The sequence below is a fragment of the Trichechus manatus genome, unplaced genomic scaffold, assembly GCF_000243295.1.
Source record: "Trichechus manatus latirostris isolate Lorelei unplaced genomic scaffold, TriManLat1.0 scaffold00006, whole genome shotgun sequence".
Lineage (NCBI taxonomy): Eukaryota > Metazoa > Chordata > Mammalia > Sirenia > Trichechidae > Trichechus > Trichechus manatus.
Genome location: NW_004443942.1, coordinates 14,605,572 through 14,623,542, shown reverse-complemented (window position 1 = coordinate 14,623,542; position 17,971 = coordinate 14,605,572). Strand labels below are relative to the sequence as shown.

Genomic DNA, 17,971 nt, shown 5'->3' with positions numbered 1-17,971 from the left:
ATTTGCTTATTTTAATTTCCTACAAACCTATACGTCCTGTAGATTCAGGCTTCCTTCTGTTTCGGGTGCCGTAATCTGAATAAAAATCTTCATGATCTGATAACTAAACATCTAGCAACAAGAACAATGGGAATTCCCTGTGTCCTCACTTCTCTCTCCAAAACATATCACACTCACTGCTAAAATTAGTATTCCTAAACACTATTCTCAGGAAACCCTGGTGGTGTAGTGGTTAAGTGCTATGGCTGCTAACCCAAATATCCACAGCTTGAATCTACCAGGCGGTCCTTGGAAACAGTATGGGGCAGTTCTACTCTGTCCTATAGGGTTGCTATGAGTCAGAATTGACTCGATGGCAATGAGTTTTTAAACACTATTCTCAAGGAACCCTAGTTGCACAGTGGTTAAAGCACTCTGCTGCCATCCAAAAGGTTAGCGGTTGGAACCTACCAGCCCCTCCATGGTAGAAAGATGTGGCAGTCTGCTTCCATAAAGATCACAGCCTTGGAAACCCTATGGGGTAGTTCTACTCTGTCCTATAGCGTCATTGTAAGTAGAAATCGATTTGATAGCGGTGGGTGGGAAACACTGCCCTCACTGGGTCATCCTCCACACAGAAGCCTTTAAAGCAAAGTCACTAATCTTCCTCTACCTAAAAGATGAAATCTATCCACTTTAATCCCCAAAACCTCCCCCATATACCTCTAATTTACCTTATACCTCTAATTTACCTTTCAATATAACTTCCCCACATGACTCTGCTCCTTGGTCTGCACCCTGCCTTCCAGGTTCCTCTAGCAGATCTTATCGTTTCTCCCGCCATGCCTTTGTTTCTGTCATGTTCTCTGCCTGCAATGCCCTCCTACCTCCCACCTGCCTGACCAAGTTTTACCTTTTTTTTTTTTTTTTTAACCAGAGTTCCAGAAATGAATTCCTCTAGTCCACATTGGTCTCTTCTCTGTACAGTTGTACTCATGGGTATCACTCACTTTGGCACCTATCAAACATTTTCTTCTATGGCTGGTAACATGTTTTGAATCAAGTTCTTTTCTTCCCAAATATAAACTATTTGAGGTATATATATATATTTCTATAATATATTCTACAGAGACAAGCATGGTATTTCACATAGTAAATGTGTTCAGCAGATACTGAAATTAACAAATTAAGAAATAAACTACTGGGAAACTTTGAGATGATGGCAGATATCATATTTTTGGAAAAGTAGTTAAGTTCAAAGCAAAAAATAAACACAGAAGAAAAGGAGGTATTTTAAAGTTTTATACTGACACGCTCAGGTTCAATGACTAGTTATTTTCTATCTTAAGAAAAATATGCAAGCAGCTCAATTCCATGACCTCTTATATGGAACCCAACTGAAACAACAAACTACTTGCTTAAAGGTAAACTTGTAATATCTAATATATTTAGATTTTAAGAAACATCTGTTTGAAATGATTCTTTTTTCTAGTTTGGAGGAAAGGGTAGGTAAAGAGGGAAAAAGAATTATTATTTCGTGTGTGTGTGTTTTTTTTTCCCCCTACTGGATATGTCACATTTTAGCCCCCAGTTAGGATAATGACTTCTGCAGGTGGCAAAATATTAGTAGCTCTAAGTACTCACTACAGAGGGAGCCTATGCAGAACTACTATTATTTCAAAATTGTATGCAGCTCAGCTCAATTTAGGAATAAAATAATAGTCTCAAGGTACAAAAAGCCAGTATAACAAAATTTGTATTTTATACTCACCATATTGCCCCACATTTCTGAACAATAATAAGAAAGATATTTTACAAATAGTTATGAAAAATAAACATTAGAAATTACTTTGAAAAATTACTGCTTTATTTAAATGTGCTTAAATTTCAAGGTGAAGAAGGTAAACTTTACACTAAATTATTGAATGATTCCTTTATAAATTACTAAGAATATCTACACATGGAAGAAGTCTTAGGTATTCATATTTCATTAAGTTCCATGGTAATTTAAAAATTTCATTCATAATGTTAAGTGACAAAATTATTACAATAAACTCAAAAGAATTATACATTATAAAAAAAAATTAGCTTACATTAAAAATTCACTAGCAGTTTCCCAAAAGGTATGCTTTTTACTTTTTATACATTATACCTGAAGATTTTTAGTTATCCTACTTTTTATGAATACTTGAAGGAAGAATTTTATACTGAACATCTGTATCTAATGAAAAATATATTAGGTGTCAACTTTCAATGCTATATATTTTATAGCTCCAAAAGGTGGGATTTTTTTTGGCTAATACAGACACGGTTACATACTTTATGACTGAAATGTACTGTTTCAAATGAAGAAAAATGCAAGACAGAATTTTTAACAACTCCTCATATGTAATGTATTTTCCATCCAAAGATTAAGAATCACAAAGTATACATTTTAAATATACTGCATAATTGTAAGAAACTAGTTATACCTACTCCTCACTTATCCACTATCAAGTTATTTGACATTTTGCATTTACAACAATAGTAAAAAATCTTTATCCAATTATTTTGCACATTAACGATGATGTCTGGCAGTAATGAAAGCCAGGGTGCAAGATGAGAGTAACACTGGCTGTGATGGTTAAGGTTATGTGTCGGCGTGGCTGGGTCATGATTCTCAGTGGTTTGGCAGTTATGTAATGATGTAATTTGGCAGTTGTGAAATGATGTAGTCATCCTCCATTTGGTGATCTGATGTGGTCATCCTCCATTTTTGTACAATGCTGATTTTCACATAACGACCTGGTCTTTAGAACCTACCCATGTTGATAACTGAGGAGTGAGTGTATAGTCCTTATATGGAATGATATACTACTTCACTCTTTATTGCATTGATATTGTCAATAGTTATTTAAAAAACAAAAACAAAATATACGAATATTTGAATTTAATCATAAGAAATTCTTAAGAACAGATTGTGAAAAAATAATTACAATTTCTCAAAAATAAGCTATACAAAGCTAATATCTCTGATAAGTAGAATCAAACCTTTTTTAAACTAAATTGTATAGCTATGTTGACATGTCAGGTTATAAATACTGAGGCAGTGGGATTCTGGCAACAGAGAATCATTCCTTCTCCAACCCCATTCTTTCCATGTTGTTAGTACATTAGGGAAAGAAAGGGCAGTAAATAGGTATAATTAAACCATCTTGATGTACCAACCCACACTAGGTTGTAAAGACTATTTGCTTGAAGATTAGTCTAAAATATCCTAGTCTAGAAGTAATGTCTTTCTTTCCTGAGTTCATAATTGTGGACTTTGATCTTCACACCATCAATTTATTTACCATTGACAGCTTTCCAGTAGACAAAGATCAGGGTGTTTGATTAAATATTGTGGTTAACCACTTCCTCTTAAAATACTAGAGCACTATGACATGGAGTCACCATGAGTCAGGTTCGACTTGACCGTAACAACAACAATATGAAATAAACATCTGCCTGAAATTTTTGTCAGGTAACCAAAATCAACATGCATGATTGTATATGCTATTGCATTCCTCCCAGAAATGTTTGTTTGCCATGATCTCCATAAATATTAAGTATTAATCTGTAAAGTGTTTCAGACTGGAGCCACCTGGATAAAAGGATTCATTTCATCCTCTATATTGCTGAGGGAAAATGTTGTCCACCCAATAAACTAGCATTACTAAACTCAGGTTCCTAAAACATGATAGTATCTAAGAATAATATTTAACATATGCGTTCTTATTACGTGTTAGACACTGTTGTGTGCACTTTACATCTATTAATATATTTGATCTCACAAACTTGTGAGGTGGATGCTGCTATTAAATCCATTTTACAGATGATAAAACTGAGGTGTGCAGATTTAGTAACTTGTCGAAAGTCACACAGTTAATACCTAAAGGAATTTGGCTTTTTAACTCAGGAAGGCTAGGTTCAGAGTCTATGCTTTTAGCCACCATGCTTGACTATGTCAATAAATATTAATGAATACATGAATGACTATTTCCCCATAACTATGCATTCTCCCTAATACACTTGTCTTTTTTTCTGTAGGAACTTTACAGAAAGTCCTTCAGGAAAAGAACTACTTGAGGCTGAGGACAGTGGTGCTAAAAAATGAATAGAAGTCCACTTTCTAGATTGGAGAATGGCTGAGAATGTCACTCAGGTGTGTTCTGATATTTGGCCTGATTCACTGGAGAAGAAAGCTGGCATGTTTTTTTAATCTCTAAAGGTGATTCAACTTCTGCCCCTGTCCCCACTGCACCTCTCAATTCCAATATAGCTTCCTATCTGGAGAACTGGAAGCAAACCATTTGCTATCTTAGCCTAGACTTTTTTGGTATTTTGAAACTAAAATTTGAAGATTGTGAGATAGGCAATGATTCATTATATCTATTAAACCCCAGGTCAGCACCTACTTCACACTGATTCACCTGTGGTCTACCTTCCGTTTGTATTAAGAAAAGACAAAACTGCTTGTTTTGGAAAAGTCTTGGTAAAATATTAGGCATTAACTGCTCTGAAAGGTGTCAACTTGTGGACATGAACCTGATCCTTTAGACTTTTGAACTACCACAAGATGCCACTGTTTCTAAGAAATTTTTATTGACCATTATAAGAATATGAGAACTCGGTAGGATAAGTATCTGCTAAAAGGGCTTTAAGAAAAAAGACAAGAAAGCTGTCCCAAGCTCATTATACAGCAGTTGTATTTTACTGCAGCAATTTCAACAAACAGATTGCTTTGTTGGAGTTAACTTTTCATGCTTAACGTTTAAATGCTGAAATTATGTTATTTTTAGAAATAATTGAAAAATTGGAAATATTATGTGTTGAGCAATTGAATTTTCTTTAACCTCCATTTAAGAAGGTCAGAGAAATGCAAATCACCATGACATCAACTGTCACATTACAATGTATTGTCTACATATAAGTAAAATCAAGTCCACGTAACTTGATTTGCAATAAACAAAACCCGTTGCCGTCAAGTCGATTCCAACTCACAGTGGTCCTACAGGACAGAGTACAACTGCCCCGCAGGGTTTCCAAGGAGCACCTGGTGGATTCCAACTGCAGCCCTTTTGTTTGGCAGCCATAGTTCTTAACCACTATTCCACCAGGCTTTTCTGATTTGTAATACATCTTATGATATACTCAAAGTCCACTTGATGTCTATTATTCATCTATTTCATATGAACTCAATAAAATACAAGGTGACTCATTCTTATTTCAAGATTCCTTTAGAATCCCTTTCCTGAAAAAATTTCACAAGCCATCAAGTTGCATTTGTATAACCAACTACCAGCATTAAAAAAAAAAAAATTCATCTTATTCTTCAAAAGAAAATTCATTCATTTATGTAAATCATCTTCTCCTTGTTTATGCATATTGATGACCTCAACTGCCCCAAAATTGGGTTTCTTGGACACTTCGACTTTTGGATCTGGAAAGGACATTAGAGATCATCTACTCCAACCTTTTCTTTTTATGGTTGAGGACACTGAGCCCAGAAAAGATAGTTGAGTGACTTTAGGCAAGTTTCCTACCTGGCAGAGCCAAGACCAGAAGCCAGGTCTCCTGATGCCCAGTTAGGAGCCAGGTCTCCTGACTTTTAATCCAAGGATCTTTCCATTACACACTGACTCTATTCTTTGAGGCTATCTTGGGCTTCTCACACTGATCAAGCTGTTTTGCAAATGATCACATTCACCAAATAAAATGCCTTTGACGACAAATCATGAGACCTTGGAGCATGGCTGTATAATCTGGCTCGATTCTAATTAATTATGCTATTCCCCTCCCTAGAACATTTCAATGGCTTCTCATTGATAATAATGTAAAGTATAAGCTCTTTAACATGGTCGTAATGCCATATATGCTCTGGTCTCAGCAGGTCTCATGAAACTCTCCCCCTTTCTGTGTTGTTGACATTAGTCATCATTCAGTTCTCCCAACACACCAACTCTGTGTCCTACCTCAGCACGTTGTCCCCTCCACCCAGAAGCTCTTCTCCCATGATTTGTCTGTCTAGCTCTTAACTATACTTTATATCTAAGTTTAAATATAAGTCTTCTTTAGGAGAATTTCCTCAAGCCCTCTGATCACTTTGTCCTACCTCACCATCAGTCTTACATTCTTATTGCAACTTTTAACTTTTAGTGTCTATAACAAGTGTAATTAGTGAATTTTGTATTCAATTACTTACTTAATGTGTTTCTGTGCCAATCTAGTTCAAGGTACATGAGAACAAGTACTATGTCTCTTCTCAAGCACCACTCTACCTTCTAGTGCCTAGTAGACTGTGTCTGGAGCACAATAATCACAATCACTTTATTGATTGATTACTATGTGCCAGATCTTGTTTTAAAGGTAATGATCTCATTTAAAATGCAAATAATCCTATGAGGTTAGTACTATTATTACACTTATTTTCCATATGAGGAAACTGAGGCACAGTACAGCAGAACAGGACTGCCTCATAGTGTTTCTAAGGAGTGGCTGGTAGGTAGATGAGAACTGCCAACCTTTTGGTTAGCAGCTGAACTCTTAACCACTGTGCCACCAGGGTCTTGCTAGGTCTTTTGCATTTCTGCTCTGACTCACCCCTTGTCGAATGCCCTTGTGAAGGGTACAACCTGCACACCCAAATATGGTAGCCCTGGTTAGACTACAAAAGAGTTGCTCAAATAGTGTACACACAGTGGAAAAAAGGGAAACATCTAATCATAGGATAAAGGGTTAACAAAACAATTGAAGAAAAATACAAAAGCCATGCACAAATCCCAAGCCATGGTGAGCAAGGAAAACCTTGCTAAAATTTCAGATGGACAGGGTGCTTCTTCCTGAACGATTCAGGATAACACTTGCCTTAAAGGGTTCTTTAAATAATAAAATAATGTTGGGGAAAACCCTTCTGCAAGTGATCAATACCATACAAATTGTATGCTTAGTCAATATTCAGTCTCACATCTTATCAACTCTATTAGCGTTCTTTTCCTTAGGTCTCAAATCAATTTTATTCTCTGTGAAAAACTATTACTAGAAATAGCATTGCTATACACAATGGTCCCTTAAATGTATGATTCCATTATGCACATGGTGGATATTTTATCCTATGAATATGTCAACACAACAGAAACAAAAGAGGCATCCTTAGCATGAGGCAGCATTTTTTTCTCAACAACACTTTTGGAAGAGAACTTAAAAACAAAAGTGAACTGAAAAGAAAAATTTTAGCTCAAGGTTGGGTGACACTAGTCAGCCCACTGGAACAAAAGATAGATATTTTTGTTCCCAAGTTTGGGTATTCAGCAGTTTTAGAAGGTGTGCTATAAAGTAGGGTGAAGAAATCTATCTTTAGAAGCCAGATTTCACAAAAAGACTGTAGCCTGTATGCAATCTCAAAAGAATAGGTCAAACTGGTCAACTGCATGGAAGAAATTTAAATGAAAATCAGATGAGCATATAGATAAACAAATTGACCACATATTTCCTCATTTCAATGCATGTCGCTGGAATTACTAAGCACAGTTAATGTGAAGGACACTGGAAAATTCATTTACATTTATACATGCTTCAGGTTTCCCAGATGAAAAATCCAAATAATGAAAGTCTTTCTTTCCAAGGTGCTGTCACATGCTCAGGTAAAGGACACTATAGGAGAAAAAAAGCTGTTATCTTTGCTCACAAAATGCGATCTTATAACCTTACCTAATAGATTGGTTAACCACAAGGCCAGATCTTCTTTCATCGGCAGCAAATTAGCTTCATGTCTGCTGGCCAGCCATTGGCTATACTGATGCATATCAGAGAGGCCAGGTCCACTGCGTACCTTTGGGCTCAGAGCAGTGCACATTATTTATCCACTTGTAATACCTGTTTTGGAAACAAAAGAGCAATTGCTTTTTATACGGACTTGTCTTGTTAAAATCTTGCACCAATGACCCAGTAATGAACCAGATCCATGGATGTTTTGATGACAGGTCAGGTTATTAATTATTAAACCCCATGAAACTCTATTTGCTTTATCTGTTCTAGCCCTCACAAGTTTAGCCAACCAGTTGGTGGGAAACAATAGCAATCAAAGGTCAAACAGAAGATCAAACAGTAAGCTCTGAGCTTGTGTAAAACATTATATTTGGAAAAAATCACCTTCCAAGGCAAGACATTCCAATTCATCAAACACAATTATAAGTGGTAGAATTAAATATTTAGTGTCCAATTTGCAAACTATCATTGTTTGGGTTAATTTTTAAAACCACAGTTTTTCATAGAATTTTAGTGCTGGCAATGACAGTAAGCCATCTGGTCTTCTGCCTATTGCATGGCTTATAGTAAACACGTGGTCATTACTAAGACTATTGCCTATGAGGATAATTGCAGCACTTGGTTCTTTGCACATGGCCAAGCAATCATGGACTCACAATTTAGTGAACTGGTTGGGAGGCAGGAGAGGAGATTAATTCAGAGTCCCTACAACACTTCTCTCATTTTTATAAACAATGAATATAAGAACCAGAGAGGATAAGTGACTTAGCCAAGATCACACAGGTAGATCATGGCAGAGTCAGGCTTGACCCTGGCTCTTCTATTCCAAGACTACTACTATTTCTGGATGATACATTTTTACAAAATAGATTCATCAATAATCCATTTGGATAACTCAAAAATTACACCTGAGCGGGCTGTGGGGACCATGGTCTCGGGGAACATCTAGCTCAGTTGGCATAACACAGTTTATAAAGACAATGTTCTACGTTCTACCTTGGTGAGTAGTGTCTGGGGTCTTAAAAGCCTGTGAGCAGCCATCTAAGATACTCCACTGGTCTCATCCCTTCGGGAGCAAGGGAGAATGAAGAGAACAGGATACAAGGAAAAGATTAGTCTGAAGGACTAATGGACCACAGCTACCAAGGCCTCCACCGGACTGAGTCCGGTACAGCTAGATGGTACCCGGCTACCACCACTGACTGCTCTGATCGGGATCACAACAGAGGGTTCTGGACAGAGCTGGAAAAGGATGTAGAACAAAATTCTAACTCACAAAAAAAAGACGAGATTTCCTGGCCTAAAGGAGACTGGAGAAACCCCGAGAGTATGGCCCCCAGACACCCTTTTAGCTCAGTGGTGAAGTCATTTCCGAGGTTCACCGTTCAGGCAGGGAGTGGACAGCCCCATAAAACCAAATGGGACTAATGAGGCACAGCAGTCCAGGGACAAGGGCCAGAAGGCAGAAGGGGACAGGAAAGCTGGTGATAGGGAACCCAAGGTTGAGTAAGGATAGTATTGATCTGTTGTGAGGTTGTTAACCATTGTCATAGGGCAACTTGTGTACTGTTTAATGAGAAACTACTTTGTTCTGTAAGCCTTCATCTCAAGTGAGAATAGCAGCACAATGGGAAGAGCGTAGTCGATGTCACTGAACTGTGCATGTAGAAATTTTTGAAATGGTATATCCTTGGCTATGTGTATTTTCACCAAAAAAAAAAAAGGTTGAGAAGGGAGAGGGTTGACATGTTGTGGGGTTGTTAACCAATGTCATAAAACAATATGTGTACTCCTGTTTCATGAGAAACTATTTGTTCTGTAAACCTTCACCTGAAGTATAATAAAAAAAAAAAAAATTACACCTGAATTCTAAAAAATATTGACACACATTCTCTTTCTGACATGCTGTGTGTGCTCTTTATTTTTTGGCAACTTCCTACTTCATCTGTTTTACATATTTGGTTTTGTTTGCAATCATCTTTAGAAAGGAAGTAATTAAGTAGCTTACATTTATAAAACAAGAGATGATTTAATTAACCTGATCACCTTAAGAGTAGCCACAACACCTTATACGGGTTGTAGGAAAGGTATTTGAATATATAGTTGGCCTTGCACGTAGTCTTTTTGCATAGGTTCTAAAGCCACAAAAGTAATACCGAAGCAGCTAAGGTAACAAACTCAGAATACATTTGACAGCACGTAGGATTCCACTCTATAAAAATAGTGTAAATGAAATAACCCAATGCATTATGACTGAATAAAAATGAAAATTAGGTATTTCTAACTAGGAAGAAATGAGATTTATATACCATGAAGTTTTCAGCTATATTTCAATGTCTATAGTATGTTAAAGTTATCAATATCTAAGTTCTGTACCCTCTTGTAGGTTTTATATTCCTTTCCAGATTAACTCAAACTCTAACTCACTTAGCATAAGCTAATTTTGGTCTTTTAGAGACTGATTTTGGAAAAAAAAAAAAAAATAAGACATCAGAAATACTTCAAAAAATGCAAAATATGACTGTCTTGCAAACATTTTTCTGTAGCATTAGAAAAAACTGCTGGGAGTATGTGTAAATAGCTAAAAGGTGTCATAAATATACTATTTAAAAGGAAAGACAGTTTCATTTTCAATGTAACTATTATTCAGAGTAATTTTTTTAAGATTTACCACAAATTTCATTTGTGAAACATTCTCTATAAATCTGTATGTATCTAAATATCTACACTGAATTATGTAAATATTTTTATTTTCCTTAAAGGGGACAAATTCCCACTTTTTCCTACTTTTTTGCTGCCAAACCACATAGTTGGTGAAATGTTTTTTAATACACCTTGTCATGTGTTACTAAATTCTCAGTATAGAAATCACAACATTGCCTTTGTCTATTCTTTTGCAGTTAATAATGACATTGTTCATATAAAGTACTAAAATTGTCCCCAAACTATGTGATTAAATACTAAAATCTAAAACATTTTTGCCCCAGTCTTTTTAAAAATATTTCTAGTTCCAGGAAAACATACAACCTCTCTGTAGCTGGTTTGGATTTCTATAAGCTAGTTAGCCTTAGAAACAAATATTTAAGTAATAACACATTTAAGCACATGATTCATACATTTAAATAGCTAATTTAAATCTTAAAAGGGTTACCTCTAAAATGCTTTTCCTCTCAAGACACAATCTCTCCCACTACTTTCCTGAAAGTGAGATGCGGTAGTTCAGTAACTTTACCTACACCCTATTATGTGCTCTGCAGTTTCCATTTAAGCATCAGAGTCCTATTCTGCTCTGTAAAAGCAAGAAGACACCTCAGATTCTTAAGCTCATTGTCCAGCAAAGAATCCATCAAGGGATAGTTTACAGTAAACCTAATGGCATGTAACAGTTTCAGTGAGCCAGGATACAATCCTTCCCCTTAATACTTTTAAACAGTGAAGTTTTTATTTTCCTTGACAGTGGCACATTTATTTCTCATGTAGTCTGTCCCGTGTTTTGCCAGAAATGTAATTCAAACTACCTTCTAATGTTTACAGATGATCATTAAGTAAAAACAATAATAATGAAGCAGTTTTCATTTTGCTACTTTATAATCATTTTGTTGTTGTTGTATAGAGTTACAGCTTCTAAGGAGGCAAAGCTTAGTGGGTAATTAAGATGCAATAGAAGGTAAACAATTATATTTGTACCAAATATGTAGAAATCTAAAGTCACTGTCATAATAAGTGACTCTCTTATTTAAATTTCTTCTAAGAGAATTATGATTGTCTATCCAACTGCTCCTGATGCTTTTTTCATATTTCAAATTACATCAGATTTAGCATGACTTAGTGGTTTAGCTGAAAGCCATTATATGGAGGTCTTGGATTTAGATTTGGTGGAGACGTAAACAGAAAACATGGAAACAGATCCAGTAAGCAGGATCAAAATTTGGAGTTTGGAGGAATTTACCCCATTGTGAAGTAGTTTCCAACTCAAATGCTTAAAATGTGTTGAAGAAAGGTCAAATAAATTTGTATTACCCAGATAAAAAGATCACTATAGAACTGTACACTTTTTAGAAGAGCTTGGCTGCTAACCAAAAGGTCAGCAGTTGGTATCTACCAGCTGCTCCTTGGAAACCCTATAGGGCAGTTCTACTCTATCCTATAGTGTCACTAGGGGTCGGAAATGACTTGAAGGCAATCGGTTTGGTTTGCTTTGTTTTATTTGTTTGTTTGTTTTTTGGTTATTGTCGTTAGTTGCCCTCCAATCATTTCTGACTCATGGAGAGCCCGCGTGCTAACAATGTTTAATCAGTGTAGATGAGTTTAATCAGTGCACAAAGCACAAATTACAACAAAGAGTTCATTTCTGATCTTTTGCGTCTGCTCAAAAGTTTTCAAAAGCAAAACGGATGCCAAGCGGTAGGTTTTAAAGATGGGAAGACACTATAAATGAAAGATCAAAAATCAACTAGACTTAAAGAAGAACTAGATTATAGAGAAAGAAAAATATGTTTGTATAATAAATATATAAACAATGAAAGGTGTTGCCAATAAGATTTATAGAATCTAAACACTTAAAAATAAGTAACTTCGGTAGGTGCTAAGGAAAGCCAATCCCTTTGGAAAGGAGTGGAAGGGCTACAATGCTTTTAAGACTGTTTGAAGGTATAGTTCTTCCAAGCTTTATGGGTCTATCTAAAAGCAGATAGCTCAACACTATGAGTTGGAATTCAGAAAAATAAAATTTAAAGGGAAAAAAACATGCAGAAACTTAATAGAGAATTCTTCAAAGAATGTGTGTGTATTTTTTTCCCCTTTCTTTCCATAGTAAAAGTGATTCTGGAATAACGATTATGAATATGATGAGACTTGAACTAACCCAGAGGACGGAGAAAAAAATTACTGACTCCATAAGTAAAATATCACATGTTTAAAGACTCTGTCTAGTCTACTGTTGCTCCAGAATCTCTGGTGAAGACATCTCAGTTTTGACTCTGAAGAAAAAGTATTCTTGTCTGCCACCTAGAGGTGTGCTTCGATTAGAAACAAGATGTCTTCGGGTCTATCTCTAGACATGGCTGTGTTAGAGAAAATGTATTCCAGTATTAGAAAATAAATTGGAGAGAAAGAAAAATAAGAATGAAATTATAAGCATTATATCACTAAAATATGTTATGATTAAGAAGATTATGAATAGGATATTGGAATTAGACTCCGAAATCTTAGGGTCAAATACCGGCTCACTACCTAACCATTTCGTAGCTGTTTTATCCTGATTCTACGACTTTTTATCCTTGCGCCTGTTTCCCAGCATGTATAATGAAGGCTAACAGCGCAAAAATAATTGTGAGGGTTAAATGTTTATGCCAGTGCTTGGCATATATTTCATACTCTACAAACACTAACTAACTATAAATCATCACATAGAAAATGTGCCAAAATAAAATTTCCATTGACTTACTCAAAATAGAAAAACAATTCTGCATCAAGATAGCAATGTTCTTTAGAACTCTAAGTCATTCAGAAAAGACCAAGGACAAGGGGAGAAGTGAATACAGATAAAGTATTGATGAAATAAAACCGTAGATAATGGAAAATACAAAGTTTTTTTTTTATATACTAAGAAGGACAATGCCCCCAAGATGATGAATGAAATGTTGAGTTCTAAAATTAGTTGTTTGCATGTGTTTTTCTTTTTAATTTTTGTAATAAATTATACTGTATTCTTGACACCAGTTAAAGAATATTAAGCTATTAGAATAACAGAAGATATTACCTCCTCCCCCCATAAGACTCCCTAAACCTGTTGCCGTAGAGTCAATTCCGACTCATTGCAACCCTATAGGACAGAGTAGAACTGCCCCATAGGGTTCCCAAAGAGCTGCTAGTGGATTCAAACTGCCAACTTCTTGGTTAGCAGCCAAACTCTTAACCACCACATCACCAGGGCTCCTAAAATTGCCCTGGAGTCAATTCCGACCCATAGCGACCCTAGAAGGCAGAGACTCTGTAGCTGTGGTAATTTATAACAATGCGTCCTAATTAACTCACAGCCAAGGATCCCGTCCCTGGAGGCAACCTATGCTCGCATCTGTAGCACTGACGTTGACATCACTTCCACCTGGTCCGTTGTTGTAGGTAACTTCAAAGTTACCAGAGTGAAACAAGGAAGAAATAAAGTTCATGTGACGCGTAGGTTAATAACACTATATTTGAACATTAAAAACAAACAAACAAAAAACACCCAAAACTGGACACCCCTCTGATATCTGGAAGAAGAACAGGCCAATGCCACCTTTCAGGCTAGACTCAAAGAACAACCAGCCACTGACAGTTCTAGATGCCTCTTTTGCCATTTTGAATTATTTCCTCTTACATGATTTTTTTTGGCTAGCCAATAATATTTTCACAGAAGTACATATTCTAACCCAATACCATGAATGCAAAATCTTAATCTAAGGGTCTAATCAGAAAACAAAGTCTACAGTTTAATCAGGAAGGTAACTTCAGATCTGATGAATAGACCTCCATTTCTGGCTAGGGGAGCAACTTATCCATAAATAAAAGTAACCAAACGTATAAGCAAAATAACACTCATTACTAGTTTATCTAATTATATAACAAAATCTTTAAACTCAAAGGGACCTTTGAATATTTATGTAGTCAAATTCCCAGTTATTAATAAGGGACTGGAGGTTTAAAATATGCTTTGCCCAAAGAAACAAGGCTATTCAGCCACACAGTCATTAGAAGTATCCTACTCAACACTCCTGGTGTGCAAGGGTATCCCTTTCTATCCTAGAGTCCCATGATGATTTGTCTTGAATTAAATGATGGTATACCTGCAATAATAATTCCTTCTCAAGGCATAACAAAAGAAAAAAAAACTTAGAGTGGGAATTGATTTCTTGTATTTTCATGGCATAAGAGATGGTTTCTAAGATTTTTGTTGTTTGTTTTTTAATTCTACTAAACCACTCAGCCAAACAATTTGGAACCCCTACCAGATTAGTTCAGAACGTAATTTGATTGGAAAACCACCTAAAAGTCATCGATCAATTAGAACATATAAGGGATTAATTAACATTAATCAATTAGAACATCAAAATTTCACTTAAATTGATAAGGTAAAACTTAATTCAAGAGAATTTTTTTGTGTGTGTTGTATATAATACAAAGGTTTCTGTCTTACTTAACTATAATGTAATTGAGGGACAACAGAATTATACACTCAGTTTAAATTTAAAATGTATATATATATGTATATATATATATATAGCTGATGGTCTCATGTAAGGATAAAATTAGCAAAAACTCAATTAGATAACACTGAAAACCTTTAGGACAGAAAATTACACAAGCACCATAGTCATTTTGACTAAAAGTATTTTCTACCTTTTTTCAGTTCTTTTCTATAGTCAGAAAACATTGAGTGGAAAGCCCTGATAGTTGCTCAGGAGAAATGGAAAGAAAGTGTGATCCAGTTTGCCATCTCAACATCAAAACCACAAAGATACCAAAATAGCGTTAGGACATCAGTTGTAGTTTTAAAAAAAGTCTGTCTGCAAACAAATTGCTAGAGCTTCATTATTCACTTTCAACCAAAGCAACTTTGACCTTCTTGAAGTCTCCCAAAGTCTCCAGTGTGAGCTTCCAGCCTTGTAGCAAAATTCTAAACTAACACACAATATGCTTATGATTAAAATAAGGCCTGACAGTTCACCATACCTGCACATTTCAGGTTTCACTAAGATTTCTCACCAAGATAACAGAAACTCAGTGGCGATCAAATGACCTTTTTGCACCAGGTGAAATCAATTTTGCCATGTAAATTTCTTTCCCAGTAAAGCACAGTCCATATCACCAAAGTATGCGGTTTAGTAATAAAGTGAATAAGCCCCAAAACTTAATAGCATACAGACTGAAATCCAAGCTACCTTTTTGTTTCAAAGCTACTTAGGGAGCCACGTGCAAAGGCTGCAATGTGTATTGCAAAGGCAGCCTGTCCCATGCCTTAGACATCTGTCCCTTACCTTCTCTTAGGCAGTCAGAGCCAGGACGCCCATGTTGGAGAGGACCACCACAGCCACCACCTCCTCTACAGTTAGGGGGGAGCATTCCTCAAAAAGGAACTCATTGATAAATTTCAAAGACAGGCAGAGCAAATCAGATCCCAGCTGTAGTTAATCAGTGTCCAAACTGTGAGGAGGCTTAGGGAAAGAAGCAATGAGCGCAAGGGCTTGTTCTCAGCCTTGCCTCTGTGAATCTCAGGGGATAGGTGGGGAGGAAAGGTGGACTTCCTCTGCCAGGCTGGCACATCCCGAACTGTCTGAGCCTTTATTTTAACACTAGGAGGCCAAATGGGTGTTCCTGTGCACATGCAGATCTTATTTCCTCTACATAAGATCTCCCATACACGCTGATTTAGCTTTGTTGGAGAGGGTTCTTGGTGGGGTGGGGGGTGGGAGGGCTAGTTTGGAGGCAGAATATAGTTTTGCAAACTATTGGCTCTAAAAGAATGAAGATGAAGGAGGCAGGGAGAGTAAAAGCTGTGATTTCCAAAAACGTTAAACGAGGCAAACTACTGAGTAAACCAAACCCATTGCCGTGGAATCCATTCCAACTCACAGGGACCCGACAGGACACAGTTGAACTGCCCCATAGGATTTCCAAGGTTGTGAATCTTTAGGGAAGCAGACTGCCACATCTTTCTCCTGCAAAACTATTGAGAAACCCACCCCAATCCCAACTGCAATGGAATGCAGAAAACAGAATCTGTTTAACCCTTGCTTTTGCTCCCTCGAATATAGCAGAAACTTTGGATGTTTGGGCTGCGTTAATGGCAGTTTACCTTCTAGGCTGATAGAATTTATTTTTGCCAAGTTAATCAATGCCTTTGAGGCAAAGTTAACTTAAGGCTTCTCTGCTCCCCAACGAATTTCACGTTCCAAAATCCTGCTCTTTAGACTGAACAAAAGGAACACTATCATGCAAAATCTTTCCCAAATGGGTTGATTCATAGGCTAGTGTTTGTTTATTCACTAAAAAAGCTCAACTCTGTCAAACTCATCAGTCGAAAATAGCTAGTATCCCCCCACATCACATGGCCTCCTTGACTCAGGCAAAACATTCAGGACTTGATGCATTAAGATGACACCCTCCCTCCTCCGCAACAAGAGACAAAGCTGAGCATGCATTACAGACACCCTTGTGCACGAATGCCTATGTGTGCATTTATAATCCATGTGCTAATTAGAAACCCTGACTTCTATCCCTGGTTGGCTGAGGCTCCCCAGCGGGCTTTTTGCGCTGCGATCATTTGAGCTGTGCCAGAATAGGGATGAGGGACACATGGCAGTTATCAGGGAATCAGGGAGACCCCCACTGCAGTGACCACCCATTCTTAGCGCCAGAGCCTGCCCAGCTGTCTACAGCTCCTCACCCATCCCCACTGCGTCCCGAGGGGTTATTTGCAATGTTCTCCCCTAGCCCCCGCTACCCTTACAGCAGATAGGCAGGGGCTTTCGCACCGTCCGGCTGCAGAGACGCGCAGCCTGCCGCGGCGTTGGCGGAGATCTAGGCCAGCCTGCCTTGCTCACCCCCTCGTCCGGAGCTGGGCTGCTGGAGGCTCTCAGAGGCGCCGGGGCTCCGGGCTCGGTTCCTGCAGCGTCTCGGGGCCGGGCCCCTCCCGGCACAGGTCCTGCAGCAGCGGCTCCCCGCACCCCACTAGCCCGGTGGCAGCGGCAGCAGCTACAGCCGCACTGCCCCTCTTCATACTTCTCTGACGGCTCCTCTTGGTGCTGTTGGGAAAACGATTTTTCCCCCTGCCAGAAACAGATTTTCTACATTTCATCAGTCCACATAGACCGAGCGGAAGTAAAATGCTTACTTTTTCTGGTGGACAGCAAACGCAATTGACGCTGATTTACCCTTCAAACGGGGAGAGATTATATTACAAGCCTTTGGCAGTAATTCCGAGGTTGGGGCCAAGCTCCAGCCCCCTTCTTGTCCCCTAAACCCTACCCTAAGAGAGAAAGGGCGGGGGGTGGGGAGGGGATCATATTTAACTCCAGGGTTTTTAACACAGTCAGTGGCTTTAGCACAATATTAAAATTGGGTGTTGGGAAAGTTCTGCTTTCCTGGCCAGTGATTCTGCAGACTCAGAGGCACGAGATTTCCAGTAACTTCACCCACTCTTAGTTTTAAAATTGAACAATTTGAT

The 17,971-nt window shown here is 37.6% G+C and overlaps 1 protein-coding gene across 2 annotated transcripts in view; it reads right to left on the bottom strand.

The window, feature by feature from the left end:
* Positions 1–17,687, bottom strand: part of GAS2 (growth arrest specific 2) — a 130,191-nt gene extending 112,504 nt beyond the window's left edge. Inside the window, exons 1-2 of one of the 2 annotated variants that reach the window (XM_004369719.2) lie at positions 17,349–17,687; positions 7,708–7,872 (exon numbers count right to left, since the gene is read on the bottom strand). In XM_004369719.2, the coding sequence (XP_004369776.1) occupies positions 7,708–7,852 (145 nt within the window). In that variant the 5' untranslated portion in view covers positions 7,853–7,872; positions 17,349–17,687. Of the gene's footprint in view, positions 1–7,707; positions 7,873–15,782; positions 16,019–17,348 lie in introns of those variants that run through there. The other variant, XM_004369718.2, reaches the window with a different exon arrangement.
* Between the last annotated feature and the right edge of the window lie 284 nt (positions 17,688–17,971).